The sequence below is a fragment of the Herpailurus yagouaroundi genome, unplaced genomic scaffold (genome assembly GCF_014898765.1).
Source record: "Herpailurus yagouaroundi ecotype Mexico unplaced genomic scaffold, PumYag 184, whole genome shotgun sequence".
In the NCBI taxonomy this organism is placed as follows: domain Eukaryota; kingdom Metazoa; phylum Chordata; class Mammalia; order Carnivora; family Felidae; genus Herpailurus; species Herpailurus yagouaroundi.
The window spans coordinates 27311528-27331091 of NW_024412415.1; the positions used below are offsets into that span (position 1 = coordinate 27311528).

General features: G+C 35.2%; 1 protein-coding gene across 6 annotated transcripts in view; it reads right to left on the reverse strand.

Annotated features, from left to right (window-relative positions):
- Positions 1-19564, reverse strand: part of VPS13C (vacuolar protein sorting 13 homolog C) — a 194646-nt gene that overhangs the window by 125655 nt on the left and 49427 nt on the right. For all 6 annotated transcript variants that reach the window (XR_005795851.1, XR_005795850.1, XM_040492864.1 and 3 more), the window contains 7 exons: positions 10881-11010; positions 10230-10324; positions 4111-4253; positions 3082-3274; positions 1967-2081; positions 1244-1380; positions 183-306 (listed from right to left, as the gene is read on the reverse strand). Coding sequence is in view for 4 of the 6 variants with exons in the window: in XM_040492864.1 (XP_040348798.1) it covers positions 183-306; positions 1244-1380; positions 1967-2081; positions 3082-3274; positions 4111-4253; positions 10230-10324; positions 10881-11010 (937 nt within the window). In the remaining 2 variants the exon portion in view is untranslated. The remainder of the gene's footprint in view (positions 1-182; positions 307-1243; positions 1381-1966; positions 2082-3081; positions 3275-4110; positions 4254-10229; positions 10325-10880; positions 11011-19564) is intronic.

Here is a 19564-nt window from a genome sequence, read left to right on the forward strand (position 1 = left end):
TCTATTTCTACCTGTGGCAATGATTTGTACTGATGGGCCCCTACTTAGTTTTCTTAAGTGACCAGGAAGATATGTGTTAAAAATATTGTCAGTGTTGATATACATGCACACATAGACATATATTTACCTAAGCTACTCAACATAATTTTAAGATCCTTCCTAAAAATTGAGCAATAGCTTACCTGCTTTTGCAAAGAGTAACTGCACACTTTTTATTTCAACATCAAATTTGTCATATGCTTTATCCATTATTTCTTCCAGAGATGAATTACTAGTCTTCTGCAAACCTTGATCTTTACTGTTAAGCTAAAAGGGACAAAAAAACCCTTCAATTTTCTTAACAGAAAAGTATATACATACTTTTGTTGTGTCTTCTTAAAACCTAACTAAAATGAAAACAGTGTCTTTAAATAATTCACATTTTGCTTAATTTTCTGACAATTATTTGCAAATATTTTATTACGAATATAGTACTTCAGTAAACAGCTTTAATATGTTTAGATAACAGGTGGTCAGCATATTTGCATTTATTAGAAGGTCAGTTACACAGCTGTGTACCTCAAATAACCTGTCTGGACATTCAACTCTTCCTGGCTCTCAGCAGTTACTGCCTCTTACAGCTCAGTACCCTACTACCTACCCAAACATCTTCACCAACACATGGCAGGTTTTTGTTCCTCCTCCTTCACATTACATCACCAGAAATAATTAGGCCATTAGAATTCAGCTCCTATCTCTACCTCCTTTCCCTCTCCCCAAAGGAAGCAAAGATCAATTCTGGACTGTATTTTTTTGAAATCTTCACTCTTTCTCAGATGCTTATATTTCTAATGGGTTCAACACCCAAAACCCTAAGAGTACCCTTTCACTACTTAATTGCTGATAGTGGCTTACCTGCATAATTTCCTACTATCAAATATGTAAATAAACAACACTGTGTGTGGAAATCTAGTAGTGCCTAGATACTAGGAGTACCTCTGTCCAATTAGAAAAATACAGCAGTAATCCACTCCTCAAGACCAAATCATCTACCGTTAGAGAAAATTTTACGGGCTTTCTTTTTATTTAATAGCCATAAAGTATATATTAAATACTCAGTCCAAGCTAGGCTTGACAAAATGCTAAGAAAAAATAAGTCTAAGTTTAATTTCAGTAAACTCTGAGGGGAAAATCAGCCAACTATCAGACAGCTAGCTTCCAACCTGAGCAAAAAATGGGCAGAAAGAAATGGATATACACCTACCTGAAATGTACCAAAATCTAAAATGAGAAGGTCTGACTTTTCATGATGGAAACCGGTCTGTGGAAGTATTAGATAAGAAGGCTTCAGATTTATCCTTAAATCAAGGACTTTTCGAGTTTCAATAATATGTGTAAGTCCTAAAGGAAATAAAAGACTACATGCTCAAGTTGAAATATGTAATTATATTATTAACAATAAAACAAGCATCACTTGAAAAGCATTATGGAGGAGTGCCTGTTCTCACATATTAGTGTATGTAAGGTGAAACTCCATATGGCTGATGGCAAACAATCTTACCATCACACTATACAGTAAACCCATCATAGCTAGTATTTTACCCAGAGTGAATAATACATCATTTCTTTAGTTAAGCAACCACAGAAAGTAGTGGCTTGAGTTTAAAGACCATGTTGTACAAAAGTATGTATCTTTAGAACCAGTTTCACACACAGTACACAGAATGATGAACTATTTCTTAAGAACTAAAGTGCAGGGATGTTTTCCCTCTCAGTTTCACTGTGAGGGACAGGTTCTTAAAGGTGATGACAGGATCACCTGTGCCCCATCTCTTTCTCATTCAGTCTAGCAGGTATATTTGACTTTGGGTAACTCAGGTACACGATGCAACTTCATGGAATTTACAAAAAGAAAAAACAGCCTACACTTTTAACTATGATAACATTTTGAATGTAGCTGATGTTTTTATGTAGATAAATTCTTTACCTGTAGCTGTTCTCTCTTTAATTTCTTCCAGCTTCATTAATGTAGCTGATGTTATTTGCTCAAGATCTAATCCTCTATTTGACTGAAAGAATTCAACCACTGCATTGATGGTTTTCTGTAAAATAATTTAAAATATAAGCAAGCTATACACAGTGCTTTCCATATTATAAATTTTAAAATTTCAGTTTAATTCAAAACAACTGTGGCTCTGAACTTAGAGGATATCTCCAAAGATACTCTGCCATATTGCATTTCTATCTGGAGTTTAAAGGAAAAAAAAAAAAACTAACTAAAAAAGGGAATAGCACAAGTAAGCTTACTAGAGAGTCAACAAATGTGTACGTATCATTAAGATGACCTTAAGTATGTTCTAAAGTGTCATACTGATGTAACAATGGACATTACTACTAAATTATACACTTAAAAATTGCCAAGATGGTCAATTATATGTATGTTACCACAACTTAAACTTTTTAAAAATCAGAGAATACAATGAGTCCGCGGTCTCAATATAATGCCTCCCATCCTCACTGTGAATACACTTCTAAACTAGAAAGTTAAAAAAAAAAATCAGAGAACTCAACAAGAGCATAGGGCCAGCTTACAAGTGATGGGTAGTGATCCTAATCACTAGCCTGAGATGAGTTAAGAGCCTCTGAATAAAACATGCAACCACAGATAGAAACTTGAGCCAGCATTTTCAATAACATCTAAGTGCCAATGCTTTTTTCTCATGTGAACAGTATTTAAAATTCTTTTAATTACTCCTAAAGCAATTTGAATTGGTCCAGATATTTGGGGAAAGGGAAAAAGCAAAACCGAACTGGAACAGGAAGTCCACGTATAACTATCTGAGAGAAGTTGGTACAATAAACACAGACTTTTTGAATAGTATTTTAGGTTATTTTTACTTTAACATAAGCATAGATTAACATAGTAGGAAAAAAAGGTAGCATATGAAAAGGTAAAATTCACTGCTAACCATGTACTGCTTTTAAAACAAGAAAAAGTAGTAAACTTAGCTAATAAGTGTTAAATATGAAAGAGGAAAAATAAGAAAACCCTATGTCAGAAGTATAAGACAGGTTTGATAAAGACTGTCTCCTTGCACTTACAGCATCATAGATGACCTCCACAGGTTGAGACTGAACAATCAGAGTCTGGTCAGCGGTACTATTCTCTGGATTGGTTTCAAACTCAATTTTAAGCAAGGATGATGTAGTATCACCAATGGAAGCCACAAGTGATGGTACAATACCCTGCTGTCTCAGACCTGTTATATACCAGTGTTCTAATTTTGCTTCCACCCTATAATCCAGTGAAGAAAAATAAAAGGTATATATGTAAGATGCTGTAAAATGTAATGGCTTAAAATAGAAATTTCCCTTTTAAAAAAGTTCTTTCAGAGCCAGTACCATACCCATTACTAAGAGATAAAGCACAAACTCCTTGGCCTGGCATTTAATTATCCATACAATCTAGGGTTTTATTTTGATTGTTTGCTCTTAACCCCTTCTCATCCACATGAGAAGCCCACCTTGGCCAACTCCCAAACACTGAGGGAGTTCTGATCACTGCTACATGAATATAAGCTACACTTCACTCAGGCAACTCTTCTCCCTATTTCGTGCCACCCAGAATACTATCAGAAGCTTCTCCTAGCCCTTTCTACTCGGATAGCTGAAGCCCCACTTCTCCTAGCCCAAGTTATTCTCTTCTGCAATTGAGCCGACATAGCCATTAACTATAAGGATTTGCAACACCTTCTCACCTATGAGCTCTCTGTTATATAGTTCTAAATTATTAACTTTTTAGTTACCCTCTCTTAACAGCTACAGCATAAGCTTCTTGAAAACAGAAATTTATTGTTCCTATGCTAGCCTTCACAGTATCAACTTGATAAACTAAACATTCACTATCTAAAAAATATTTGTGAAGGAACAAGAGGGGGTAAATAAATGGTGAACTCCTCATATGGCTTCATAACAAAACAAATTCAAATATAAAAACACCATCTGACATACAAAAGGAAAAGAAACTGGAGAACTACTATTAATCAGTTGTTCAATGTTAAATAACAATATTTTTCAGTCAAGTCATATCTAGAAATAAAAACTGAAATAAAAAGTTTTTTTTAAACTTACTTAAGTGCTTGTGCTCCTGGTCGCTGAGATACTTGGGTGCCCAGGCCAATTATCTGAATTTTTAGTATTTCTGGAATATTTTTGTTTTCTCTTATTGTAATAGAGGTACTTACTAACTTCAATGTCATTATATGGGCAACATACTAAACAAAAAGAATGAATGAAGATTGTTAATAGTTTAAGTAATTATTATTTTCTTTAATAATTTCTCATTTAAATTTGTTGAAATATAAAGTGATCTAAATATAGTATGTTCAAAAGAACATTAAAAAGTTCAATAAAGAATTATAAAATTGTTGAAATAGGACAATTACAAGAGATCCAAAATGTATTTCTCTTAGTTTTAGAATAAAAATGAAACTTGATAAAATATTTTGTCACATCAAGATTTAATTCACCAGCTCTCACTAAAGCAAGCTAATTCAGACCAATTCTCTGGCTCAAAAACAACAAAATATAAAGCACATCTTCATGATGTCTTTGGAGGGTTAAAAATACATTGAGAAAAAAAAAATCATGACCAAAAAATTCATAGGTCAAGAATGGATGTAGGACAGAGAACCAGGGAGATGATTCTCATAAAACCACATAGGAAGACATTGAGAGGAAGCAAGGAACAGAAGATTCACAAAACAGTCAGAAAATAATTAGCAAAATGGCAACAGTAAGTCCTTACCTAAATAAAAAGTAAACTAATTCTCCAATAAAAAGACATAGAATGGCAAAATGGATTAAAAAATAGTAAGATCCAATAATATGCTGCCTACAAGAAAGACACTCATTTTAGCTTTAAGGACACACATAGACTAAAAGTGAGGGAATGGAAAAAGGTATTTTAAGCAAATAGTAACCCTCCCCCCCCCCCGCCAAAAAAAAAAAAAAAGAGTAGTGACACTTATATCAGAAGAAAATAAACTTTAAGTTAAATGCTGTCAAAAGAGACAAAGAAGGTCATTATATAATGATAAAAGGATCTATCAATCAAGAAAATGTAACAATTGTAAATACTCAGGCACCCAACATTGGAGCATCTAAGTATACAAAGCAAATACTAACAGAACTAAAAGGAGAAATAAACAGCAATATAATATTATTTGAGGACTTCAATAGCCCACTCTCAACAACATATACATCATGCTGAGTGTCAATAAAGAAACAATGGGTTTAAACAACACTATAAGCCAAAGGGACCTAAAAGATATACATAAAACATTCCACCCAACAGCAGAAGAATAAACATTCTTTTCAAGCCCACATGGAACATTTTCTAGCGTAGAACACCTATTAGGCAATGAAACAAGTCTCAAAAAATTCAAGAAGATACCATTATAGCAAGTATCTTTCCCAACCACAATAGAATTAAATCTTAATAAGAGGAAAGCTACAATATTCACAAATACATAGAACAACCAATGGATCAAAGAAGAGATCAAAAGGAAAAAAAAATGGCACGAGACAAAAATGGAAACAAAACACAAAACTTATGGTATGCAGCAAAAGCAGTTCTAAGAGGGACGTTTATAGTGATAAATTCCTATGTCAAGAAAATGGAAGATCTCAAATACAACCTAACTTTACAACTCAAGGAACCAGAAAAAGAACAAACTGAGCCCAATGTTATAATGAAGGAAAAAAGAAATAATAGAGATAAGAAGAGAAATAAATGAAATAGAGAAAAAAAAAAACAACAGAAAAGATTAACAAAACCAAGAGTTGGTTCTTTGAAAAGAACAAAATTGACAAAACTTTAGCGAGGCTAAACAAGAAAAATAGAGAGACAACACATAAAATTATAAATAAAAGAGGAGATATACTAAAACCAATACCAGAGAAATACAAAAGATCATAAGAGATTACTACAAACAACTATACACCAACAAATTAGACAACCTAAGAAAAATGGACAAATTCTAGAAATGTACAATCTACCAAGACTGAATCATGAAGAAAGAGAAAATCTGAACAGACCAATTATGAGTAAGGAGTTTGAATCAATAATCAGGTAAAGGTGGTCAAAAGGTACAAACTTCCAGTTATACAGTAAAACCTTGAATTGAGACTAACTTGTTCTATGAGTATTCTGTAAGATGAGCAAACATCTTTTTTTATAATTTTTTTAAGTTTATTTATTCATTTGAGAGAGATGCAGACAGCATGAGTGGGGGAGGGGCAGAGAGAGAGGGAGAAGAGAGAGAATCCCAAGCAGGCTCTGCACCACCAGCACAGAGACCAACACAGGGCTCAAACCCACAAAACCATGAGATCATGACCTGAGCTGAAACCAAGAGTTGGATGCTTAACTGACTGAGGCATCCAGGTTCCCCAAGACGAGCAACTATTTCTAATAAATTTTAACTTGATAAACGAGTGATGTCTTGTAATACAAGTAGTATGTGACACCAAATGTCATATGATCACAACTGAGCCCATGGTTCTTCTCTCTCTCGCTTCGGGATTATGGGTGATTGTCAATGCAATCTCCATGAAATCCTCAAAAGGAGGCAAAAGCAACTGTCATTGGATACATTCCTTGTTTGTTTGTTTATTTATTTATTTATTTACTTAACATTTTACTTATCTTTGCATGACAGAGAGAGACAGAGCATGAACAGGGGAGGGGCAGAGAAAGAGGGAGACACAGAATCTGAAGCAGGCTCCAGACCCTGAGCTATCAGCACAGAGCCCAATGCGGGGCTCCAAGTCCCAAACCATGAGGTCATGACCTGAGCCCAAGTCGCACATTTAACCGACTGAGCCACCCAGGTGCCCCAAATAGATTCCTTGTTAAAGCTGCCCGAAAAGAAAAAGATTCCATCAAGCCAAGAGAGAGCAGTGATTCCTTAGTGAGAGTGAAAGTCATCCCACACAATAACCCTCCTCTTTCTAGTCTCCCTCACACCAGCCACAAAGGTTTTCAAAGGTAAGTACAAGTTAATTTGTTTATTTTTCTTTATATTTTGTATTTTCTTTATTATTTCTATTATATTACAGTACTATAATCATTTTTATATGAATATTTGGGGGTTATGGAACCAATCAACTGAGTGTCCATTATTTCTTATGGGGAAATTCACTTTGATATGCAAGTGCTTTGGATTACAAGCATGTTTCCAGAACAAATTATGCTCACAGACCAATGTTTTACATATAATGAAAGGTTCTGTGGACATAAAGTACAGCTTGGTGAATACAGGTAACAATACTAATACAAAGAGAGTAGATTTCTAAAGTTCTCACCATAAACTGAGAAAGAGAAAGAATATTTCCATCCTCCCCCCAAAAAATAATTGTAACTATGTGAGGTGACAGATGCATTAACTAACCTTACTGTGGTAATCATTTTGCAATATACACGTATATGAAATCACTACACTGTACACCTTGACTTACCCTAAGTTATATGTCAATTCCATCTCAATAAAGCTGGAAAAAGTTTTTAAATAAATACAAAAATGACAAATGGATTAAATTAAATTATTTTTCATAAATAAGCACCTTTAATAAAATAAATAGGCAAGCCACAGATGAAGGAAAAATACCACATAAACATTTTTCTCTTGTATGAAGAATATAGAAAGACTTCTACAAACAAAAGTAAAAGAACAAATAACATAAGTTTAAAATGGGGAAAAAACACTTTAACATAAGATACTGCATAAATGAATATATACAGATGGCCAACAAGATATGAAAACTCATTAGTCGAGACTATCATTAGTCATCAGGAAAATACATTCTAAAACATAGTGGAATAGTGTACCATACCCACTAGACTTGCTAAAATTAAAAACCCTGACAATATGACATCCGGCAGGGATGTGGAATAACTGGAATCAGTGTATGGGAATAGAAAATATCACAATCATTTTCGAGAACTGTTTGTCAGTTTTTAAAAAGGTAAATATACATCTGCCCTATAACCCAGCAATTATACTCCCAGGTATTTACCCAAGAGAAATAAAAATATATGTCCACAAAAGACTCGTATAAGAATGTTCCAAGAAGCTTGATCAATAACCAAAACTTGAAATAACAGATATACCATGAGATAAAAAACATGATAACAATAAAAAGAAATCTATATTGACACAGTCATAACATGGCTGCTTTTGTAAGGCAGGAGAGGAAAAATGACTAGAAAAGATTATGAGGGAATTGTTTGGGGGGGATGAAAATGTTCTGTTTTGGGCAGGTCATTATATAGGTGTATTCAACTACTCAAATTTATCAGTATGAATCTTAAGATCTATTCCTATTATCATATATAAATTCTACCTCAACAAAATTTTAAAGCCACCATTTATAACAAATCCAACAAGAGATGTTGAACTCTAAACAAAGTTCAAAACATTACTGAGAGGAATTAAAGATGTCAATACACAGAAGCATATGCTCTATTTATAGATTAGAAAATTCAAGATTATAAAGATGTCAATTATCTCCCAAATTAATTTATATACTCAATAAATCCCAAAGTCACACAGTTTTTTTGTAGAAACTGAATAGCTGGTTCTACAATTTGTATAAAAATGTAAAGGGCCAAGAATAGATAAGACAGTCTTAAAGAACAGTGTTGAAGGATTTACAAAGCTAGATCTTAGGACTGATTACAAAGTTAGAGTAACTAAGACAGCATGTCTTTAAAGACAAATAACCAATATAACCAAGATTCCATAAGCACAGACACTTGACTGATGATAAAGGGTAACTGGAAAGCAGTGGGGAAAGCATGGTCCTTTCACTAGTTAATGAGAAGCCAAGTATACAGCCATCTAGAGAAAAAATTTATCTTAACTTTTTAAAGACCTCCCACCACATACAAGAATTCAATTCTAAATGGACCTTAGATCTAAATACATAAAGGAAAATATTATAAAGCTTCTGGAAAGAAAATACTGTTATGACTTTATAGTGAGTTAAGACTTTTTAAACAAGACACAAAAAAGGCACGACCCATAAACGAAAAGGTTAACAAATCAGGTAACATTAAATAAAGAACATCTATTCATCAAAAGACACCATTTAAAAGTGAAAATACACATTACCTTACATTGTCGGAGAAGATATTTGCAACACACCAAAAACGAAAAGGCAAGCCACACTGTGGGGAAAGATATTAACAACACGCCTAACTAGCAAAGGCCTCATACCCAGAACATATGAAGAATGCCTACAGACCAGTGAGAAAAAGACAACACAATAATAAATAAGAGACTCAAAAGCGACTTCACAAAAGAAGATACCTAATAGGCTTATAATTACTTAAAAAGTAAAAAACTTCTTTAGCCATTCAGGAAATGCAAATTAAAACCACAATGAAATACTACTACATACCATTTAGAATGGCTAGCTTGAAGAAACTGTCAATGCCAAGAATAGACAAGTATGTGGAGAAACAAGAATCCTCATCTACTGCTGATGGAAATGTTTTCACTTTGGAAAACTATTGAGTAGCAAAATCCATTAAAGTAAAAATATACTTACATCCTATGACACAGAAATTCCAGTCCTAAGAATATACAGAGTGGAAATTCTCACATATGCACATTAAAGGGCATTTACAAGAAGTTAATAGCAGCATAACAAGCAAAAAATAGAAATAAGCCAAATGTCCATCAACAAAAGAAAGAATAGTTGTTGTATTTTGAAATAATCGAATCCTATACAGCAATGAAAACGAGCAAAATCCATCTAGTGAAAGAAAGGAATGAATCTCACAACAGTGCCAAATCTATAGCAAGGTCTGTATCTTAACCCTGACAGTGACGACACCACTGTTCCCCGTGTGATAAATGCAATACATTTTGGTTTTGTTCAGCCTTTACACACATATCATAATACAATAATTATTTTAAAGATAAAATTTTTAAAGATTCAATCGAACTCGATAATAAGTACTTCTTTAAATCAGGTTATTCATACATTCACTAAAGTGACTAAATCTAAAAGTGAAGACAGTTTTAACTGGTAGGGTCTGACTGGAAACATTTAACAAATAAAATAATAAAACAGAAACAAATGATAACATTTTCATAAAAATCAGTAACTCATTTAACACAATTCAAGATAATACAGTAAAATGAAACAAAATACCTCTTAAACCACCTAAAAATAATTACCTGCTTGGGTAAAGTTAAGTTATGGGTGCTCTCACTATAACCAATAGCAGTAAAAAGCTTATCTTTCTCCTCTGGAGTCATAATGTCATCAATACCTACAAAGAAATGACAGAATTTAAGAAATCAATTGCTTCAGTATAATACAAAAATCAAACCAAACTAACAGGTGCCCTAAAATAAATAGACATAAATGCTAAAAGCAAAAGCAGCCAGGCAATATCCTCTAATATACTACTTTGCCTAGTTAAAACAAACATCATGTATTTGCTTGCTTAGGCCAAGAAAAGGCAAAAAAAAAAAAAAAAAAAAAAAGACACCACTAAGGGAATACCAGTCTGTCATAAGGATTTTAGAATTCCCTAAGTATGTTAAAAATTAAGTGAAACTTTTAATACCCATGGAAAAAGTAACAATAAGAAATGCCAGATGTTGATGCTTCTGAATTTAAACTTATAAAATTTCACACAAATAATTCTTCTCAAAAATAGCAAAGTTTTAATTTAGCTAGATAAATCCAGAACTATTCTAGCCTGAAGCATCTGCTCACATGTTTACTAATAATAAACATAGTAAAATTCAACTAACTGGCTAAAATAGAACTTATATTTTTTTCTTATCTGTGTACAATAAAATATCTGACTTGAAACTTACTTTCAGGAATCAAAGATTCTTCATCTTTTTTCTTAGACTCCTTCTTACCCCAAAACCCACTAAACCAGCCTCCACGTTTCTCGCCTGTGTCAGTAGACTTTTTCCTTAATTTTTGCCCAGATCGAATCACCTAAAAAAGTAAAAATTTTAAATTTAAATTTAAAAGTAAAAATGTTTAATTTAATTAAAGAATAAATGCCCTCTTCATATTCAGGTATAGCCAGGTAAGAATAATGGTTAATTTTTTTAACATGACATTAGGTTCAAAACAGTCAAGAAAGCCTTCTGAAATGGTATTCAACATGATTTGTTTAATAGTCCCACTGCTAATTTACTTTCCTACTGATAAAATTTTGATGGGGTTGCATATTGTCAGAAATATAGTAAATGTCTCAATATAAATACAAATAAGTCAGGCAGAGAAAGACAGATACCATATGCTTTCACTCATATGTAGATCCTGAGAAACTCAACAGAAGACCAGCGGGGAGAGGAAGGAGGAAAAAAAAGTTACAGAGAGAGAAGGAGGTACACCGTAGAGATTCTTAAATACTGAGGACAAACTGAGGGTTGATGGGGGTCGGGGGGAGGGGAAAGTGGGTGATGGGCACTGAGGAGGGCACCTGTTGGGATGAGCACTGGGTGTTGTATGGAAACCAATTTGACAATAAATTTCATATAAGAAATAAAGATTAAAAAAAGAAATATAGTAAGGGTTTCAATATAAATATAGATATATAATATAAATATATACAAATATATAAATATAAATAAATATATATAATTATAAATAAATATCTAGAAAAATATATAAAAATATATAAATATAAATGAATAAAAATAAATATATATATGTATAGAAACAAAAATATAAATAAAAACAGACAGCCTTTGAATCTCATTTTATTCTCTTCTCAGTAAATCCTGGCTTGATTGTCTGCTGCTCCCTTTCAAATAGTAAAATATAGATGAATAACCAAAAAGTACACAACAGAAGGATAAATAGATTTAAGGGGATAAGTAATTTAGATTCTATCTTCTCATTCCCTGAATAAGTAAACTTTAATAATTTTCCCACTTTAGGGGGCACCTGGGTGACTCAGTCAGTTGAGTGTCTGACTCTTGATTTAGGCTGAAGTCACAATCTCATGGTTCCTGGGATAGAGCCCCATGTCAGGCTCAAAGCTGACAGCACAGAGCCTGGTTGGGATTCTCTCCCTCCCTCTCTCTCTGACCCCTCCCCTGCTTGCATGCACACATATGCATCCTCTCTCTCTATCTCTCTCTCTTGAAATAAAATAAAATCTCTAAAAAATAGTAATAATTTTACCACTTAAAATATATAAAATTTGAAATTGGTAGTGACATGTTTCTAGTCTCCCTGTGTAACAAAAAGTGAAATACTCCAAAAGAGAAGATGAAAAAAAAAAGGAGAATTAGTAAAGACAAGATGAAACTAAGTTAAGTAAGTTCTCTTTAGTAACCAGACATCAAATAAATAAGGGAAGAGGTCTACGTCTGTGCACAAAACTGTCAAAGTTTCATCACTGACAGCTGAGCCATAACTATCTTTTGTCAAGCTTACCAATCCATTTTCAGCATTCGGAAATGTAATAAGTAAAAATATATACATTTGATTATGTTATATTCCATAGGATATAACATTTGACTTCTCTTATCATAGAAGATTAATGTGCTATTTTATTTTTCATGACAATTAGAACTTTGACAAGTTATTTAACCTCTCTATACCTTAATTTGCTAATATAAGTTGAAGACAGGAATAGTACTTTCCTCAGAATAGATACCCAGCAAACTATATCAACAAAACGGTAGCTATTATTTTCGTTTCTATTACTAAACCTTCTACTTTAAAACTTTTCATCAACACAAAGCTTCAGCAAAAACAAATCAATTCTTAGCCACCAATATCCTGAGTTCACCTCAGACTTTGAAACAATATTATTAATTCAAGTGCATGCTGTGTTTGTCTTTAACTTTGAGATATTTTTTGAGTGGAACTAACTCCATCGTGTCCATAACAACATAAGTCCTAAGTGTTGAAATGTTAGTGAGAACAGGCACTTGAAATAAAAAACAAGACGGGGCGCCTGAGTGGCTCAGTCGGTTGGACATCCGACTTCGGCTCAGGTCATGATCTCGCGGTCCCTGAGTTCGAGCCCCGCGTCGGGCTCCGTGCTGACAGCTCAGAGCCCGGAGCCTGTTTCGGATTCTGTGTCTCCCTCTCTCTCTGACCCTCCCCCGTTCATGCTGTCTCTCCCTGTCTCAAAAATAAACGTTCAAAAAAAAAAATTAAAAAAAAAAAAAAGAAAGAAATAAAAAACAAGAAATAATAAAATTTGAAAGTGGTTTCAAAAAATTTCAAATGTAGCATTTAGATGCAGGCTACATAGTTCAACAGTAAGTATGAATCTTTAAGACAAAGAAATCGTGCAACCTATGAATAGGGCTCTTCCTTTCAACAAAAAGCAGTGACAGAAGAGCACTATGACCCAATGATAATTCAGGAGGAGACTAGGATAGTGCCTGAGAATGTAAAGACTAAGCAGGGGAGAAATGTAACATTTTTGTCACAAACCAGAGAGAAATGCATATGTTCAGGCCCTGTTTGAATCTGCAAAATTAAAGTAAATGGCAAATCAGCTACTGTGGATATTATCATAGCTCAGTGGTATCCAATCCTTGCTGTACTTAAGAATCACCAGGAAATAGGGGCGCCTGGGTGGCTCAGTTGGTTGAGTGTCCACTTTATAGCTCAGGTAACGATCTCATTGTTCATGGATTCATGCCCTGCGTCAGGCTCTGTGCTGACAGGTCAGAGCCTAGAGCCTGCTTGGGATTCTGTGCCTTCCTCTCTCTGCCCCTCCCCTACTTGCACTCTGTCTCTTGCTCTCAAATATAAATAAAAACACTAAAATAAAAAAAAAGAATCATCAGGAAACTTTAACAAAAACAAAAACAGGAACAACAATGTCCGAGCCTCACCACAAACCAATTAAATCAAATCCTGAGGAAGTGGACTCCAGGCATCATTTGTTTTAATTCGCTAGGGATTCTAATGTGCAGCAGGATTCAGAACCACTGAGATAACCAGACAAGAGTTTCCTCAACAACAGCAGAGATCATCAAGCTGGAAGTAGATGAAACTGAGCTATTTTCAGAAAAGACATCCAATTAAATGTATATCATCTAGATTTACAAACAGTTCTCTATAAATCTAAATAGAGGAATAGCTATACAATATTTGATATTTTATTACAGTCTTTTTAAACTAAACTGGGGCACCTGACTGGCTTAGTCAGTAGAATGTGCGACTCCTGATCTGGGGGTCATGAGTTCAAGACCCATGTTGAGTGTAGAGATTACTTTAAAAAAAATGTTTTTTAATCTTTTTAATAACTAAATTAATTCAAAAAAGGGCAGGCACTAAATTTTTTTGTTACCATATTTTTTATCACTCATTAAAATTTTACTTTTTGATAAGAGAAAACATATGTTTCAGCTTTAAGGGGAAACATTTTTATTTTGAAAAATAAGTTAATCATTATAAGGAATTTAAAAAATAAAATGTTGATATGGGACATTAAAATAATGTAGTGACCAGCCCCAACATTCAACTTTCACCCTCTCAAATCTCTATTTAAATCCCTAACTAAGAAAAAAAAAAAGACACAGCCACTATTAGCACTGAAATCTTTGTAAAGCTGTGATCAGCATGTCACAGATTTTGAGGAATTTCAAAATAAACTGAAAATTTTAGACAATAAAGAGAAGACAGAAGTTAATTAATTAGAAAGCAGTAAAAATACTAATTTCAGGGGAACCTGTTTGGCTCAGTCTTTTTTTTTTTTTATAAATTTCTTTTTATTTATTTATTTTTGAGAGAGAGAAAGAGAGAGAGAGAGAGAGAGAGAGAACAAGTAGGGGAAGGGCAGACAGAAAGAGGGACAGAGGATCTGAAGTGGGCTCTGCCCGGACAGCAGAAAGCCCAATGTGGGGCTTGGACCCAAGAACCATGAGATCACAACCTGAGCTGAAGGCAGCCGCTTAACTGACTGAGCCACTCAGGTGCCCCTGGGTGGCTCAGTCTTAAGGTTAAGCATCCAACTTTGGCTCAGGTCATGATCTCACAGTTCAGGGGTTCAAGCCCCACGTCGCAGTCTGTGCTGACAGTTCAGAGCCTGGAGCCTGCTTCAGATTCTGTATCTCCCTCTCTCTCTGCCCCTCCCCTGTGCATTCTCTCTCTCTCTCTCTCTCTCGCGCGCGCGCTCTCGCTCTCAAAAATAAATAATAAACATTAAAAAAAAATTTAAAGATACTAATTTCAAACAGTGATAATGATTATAAAGAAAACAACAAAATAAAACATAGTGAAAAAAAACTTTCCTATATGTTGATGATTATCATTTAAAAAATACTTTCAAAAATGAGAGTTGACCTAGAAATACGTACATAGCATATACCAGTGTCTAATCTCTGGTCTTAATATTATATTATAATTACAACAGACATAACCACTAAGGCAAACTGAGGGAAGGGTACACAGGACCTCTGTGAAATATCTTTGCTTTACTTCTTGTGAATCTACAATTATTTCAAAGTAAAAAATCTCTTATCTATATGAGACCAAAAATGAATTGTAAAACATATATGACCTAACATAAGGAGGGGTGCAGGACCCTTTCACTTTAATACCCCTCTGCTGTCTTCCCTTCCTGCCCTATGCAGTTAAGGGTCCATGGTAAGTAACTTCAGCCAATTCTCTGCCTCTATTTTAAATTCTGTGACCCTGTGGATTTTCCTTTACAATGAAAAAACTTTAGCCTTGGATGAAGCTACTTGCCTTTTCTTCATCTATATCCATCCCTTTATCCATGGCACTGAACAATAAACCCTTCCTTTGATTTTTAAGGAACTAGTAACTGATGTTCAGTACACCCACTTAAAGGTCAAGCAACTTAATGTAGAAAGGATTGAAATGATCTGTTCCTTTTGGCAAATCATTCCTTTAATTCATAGGAACAAGCCCAAGCACTATCAAATACCTTCTAACATACTCAAGGCGACGGCATGGCTCAGACAGTTAAGCATCAACTCTTGATTTTAGCTCAGGTCATATGGCTGTGAGTTCCAGCTCCAGGTTGGGCTCCACGCTGAACGTGGAGCCGGCTTGGGATTCTCCCTCTTCGTCTTTCTCTGCCCTTCCCCTGCTTTCACTTGCTCTTTCAAAAGAAATAAACTTAAAAAAAAAAATACTACTCCTGGACCCCAAAACTGCATCTTGGGGAACCTGCCCTTAAGAAAATAAGAAATGTGGGGCACCTGGGTGGCTCAGTTGGACAAACATCTGACTTAGGCTCAGGTCACAATCTTACGGTTCATGGGTTCAAGCCCCGCATCAGTCTCTGTGCTGACAGCTCAGAGCTTGGAGCCTGCCTGGGATTCTGTGCCTTCCTCCCTCTCTCTCTGACCCTCGCCCGCTCACACTCGATCTCTCTCAGTCTCTCAAAAATAAACAAACATTAAAAAAAAAAAAAAAAAGTAAATTTTTGAGAAAGCATGTAGACAAGGCTGTTCATTGTAGTGTCATTTATAATTAAATATAATCAGTGGGAAATAGTGAAGCAAATTCTGATATACGCACAGAATGGAATACTATTCAGTTATTTAAAATTATGTTGGAGAAATTATTCTACAGGCATAAAAATGGAATGCTATAGTAAATTTTTTAAAAGAAAGAAAAGCAAGTTACAAATCCTTTTCTTAACTCCACATTCCCCACCAGTTACCATTCCATTGACCTGTTCTCTCCTTACAGTAAGGCATCACACTGTCAACACTCAATGTCTCCAATTCCTAGACATCCACTCTCTCTCATTCCTATTGTCTCTACCCACATTTTTCTATAAAAACTGCTCTTTAATTGATTTCTTTATTGCTAAATCCAACAATAAACTTTCAATTCCATGGTGGCATAAGTCCTATATAGCCCATCCTTCACATTAATGAGTAAAAATTCTGGACAAAATATAAAAATCATCTACAACAGACTCTGAAAACTAAGCAAAGTAGGCAGATGCTAGATAGGAGTCAAAATTTGGAGAAATCATCTCCACCAGAATGAGCTACCCATGTTTTGTTGTTGCTGTTGTTTTTGCATTTTCCCTCACATGTTGTGCCTACCCTCTTTCCCCACTTAACTTTTCCCTCCCGAGGATGTTCTTGCCTTTGGGCAGTCCCCTTCCCTTTAGTGCAGACATGACCTATGACCTGTTTCTAACCAACAGAATATGACAAAGGTGACAAGATGTATGTGACTATGTGCATGAAACTGTACCAGCTTTCTTGCTGGAATCTCTCTCTCTCCTTTTGAAAAAGCAAGCTGACGGGGCACCTGGGTGGCTCAGTCGGTCAGGCATCCAACTTCAGCTCAGGTCATGATTTTGTGGTTTGTGGGTTGGAGCCCCACGTCAGGCTCTGTGCTGATAACTCAGAGCCTGGAGCCTGCTTCGGATTCTGGGTCTCCCTCTCTCTCTGCCCCTCCCCTGCTCACACTCTGTCTCTCTCTCAAAAATAATAAATAAACATTTAAAAAATTAAAAGAAAAAAAGGAAAAGCAAGCTGCCATCTTGTGGGCCATGTTAAGAGGCCCATCTGGCAAGGAAATGAAATGAAATGATGAGCTAAGGAGCAGCCTCTACCCAACAGCCAACAAGAAATTGGAGTCCTACATCCCACAGGCACAAGGAACTAAAATCTGCCAACAAAAGCAGATCCGTCATCAGTGACACCCCAGATGAAACCAGTTTCAGCCAACATCTTCATGGAAATATTTTGAGACCATAAGCAGAGATCTCAGGTAACAAGCTATACCTGAACTTCTGACTCACAGAAACTCTGAGATAATTGTGCATTGCTTTAAGTCACCGGCTTTAAGCCACAGAAAACTACTTCACACAGCTGTACCCTGAGAAAGGGCCTCAGCCATGGAGCACTGAAGAGGCACAGGTAGCTAAACCCCTGAAACTCCATAGGCTGGCCAAGGAATGAGAAAATGAAGTCCATGAAAACCAGAGAAGATGAGGGAAATACCAGGGGCAGAAGAGCCAGGGAATGGATTATCTCTTAATTCTGTGTATGAACCTGCACAAATTTCAGTCTAACCCAAGCTCCCCGTGTATGAAAGTGACCTAAACAAAAGGGGCAAAGATATAGAGACCTGCACAAGTCTCCAACTAACTCCTCTACTATGCATGTACAAAATGGACCCAAACCAATGACATACCCAGCATGGAGCCTGACACAGGGCTCGATCTCATGGCATTGAGATCATGACCTGAGCCAAAAGCAAGAGTTGGACACTTCAGTGACTGAGCCACCCAGGTGCTGGGTATATATCCAATGGTCAGATAACCTCAATGCTGAAACCAGCAGAGAACCACTATAGTTTCTGCTAGATGATATGAAAGGAAAGACACTTGAAATGACTAAAAAGATTAGAATTTTCAGTAGAGAAATGGGAACTATAAAAAGGAACTCAATATGAGTTTTAGACCTGAAAAACATATTATATGAAGGAAAAACTCCTAGGATGGGCTCAACAGTAAAATGGGGATGATAGAGAAAAATATAATCTTGAAGACGTATCAACAGAAATAATCCAATTCAAAGAACAGAGAGTACAAAGATTGATTAAAAAAATGAACAAAGCCTCAGAGATTTGTGGCGTATCAAAAGGTCTCATATATATGTATACGTGTATATATGAACACATTTGTGTGTATGTGTATAAAACTTGAATCCAAGAAGGAAAGAAGAAATCTAGACCAAAAATTATTTCAACACAGGTTTGAATTACACAGCTCCACTTATACATAGATTTTTTTCTATTAGATTTTTTCTATATATGTACAGTGCCATAAATATATTTTCCTTATGATTTTCTTAAGAACATTTTCTTTTCCCTAGCTTACTTTGAGAGTACAGTACAGAATACATATAACATAAAAAATATGTGTTAACCAACTGTTGATGTTGTCAGTAAGGCTTCTGGTCAACAGCAGACTATTAGTGGTTACCTTTTGGGGGAGTCTAAAGTTAATGCGGATTTTTTACAGTGTAGGGGGTCCCTAACTCCTGTATTGTTCAAGGGTCGGCTGTGTGTGTGTGTGTGTGTGTGTGTGTGTATAAAACTGGGAGTCCTAGACATAAAAAAGAAAGGAATGTGATCAAAAATTATTTGAGGAAATAATGGCTGAAACATCTCATATTTTGGTAAATCTAATGGTCAATTCTCAGTCCTCAGCTCAGTTGACCAATCAGATGCATCTGTCACATATGATCACTCCCTCTTGCTTGCAATTCTTTCTTCACTTGACTTTGAGGGTATTTTTCACAGAGCTTCCCAACTACATCCCTGGCAACTCCTCCATGATCAACTTTGTTGATTCTCATCTCTCTGACCTATAAAAATAGAATGCTTTGGATCTTTGGAGTACTCCCCTAGCTACTCTAATTTCTGAGGTGATCTCATCTGATGTCACGGCTTTAAATACCATCTATGTACTGACAACTCCGAAATGTATATACCTAGCACAGATTTCTCTTCTCAACTATAACTTTATGTATCCAACTGTCTACTCCATACATCCACAACTTTATTT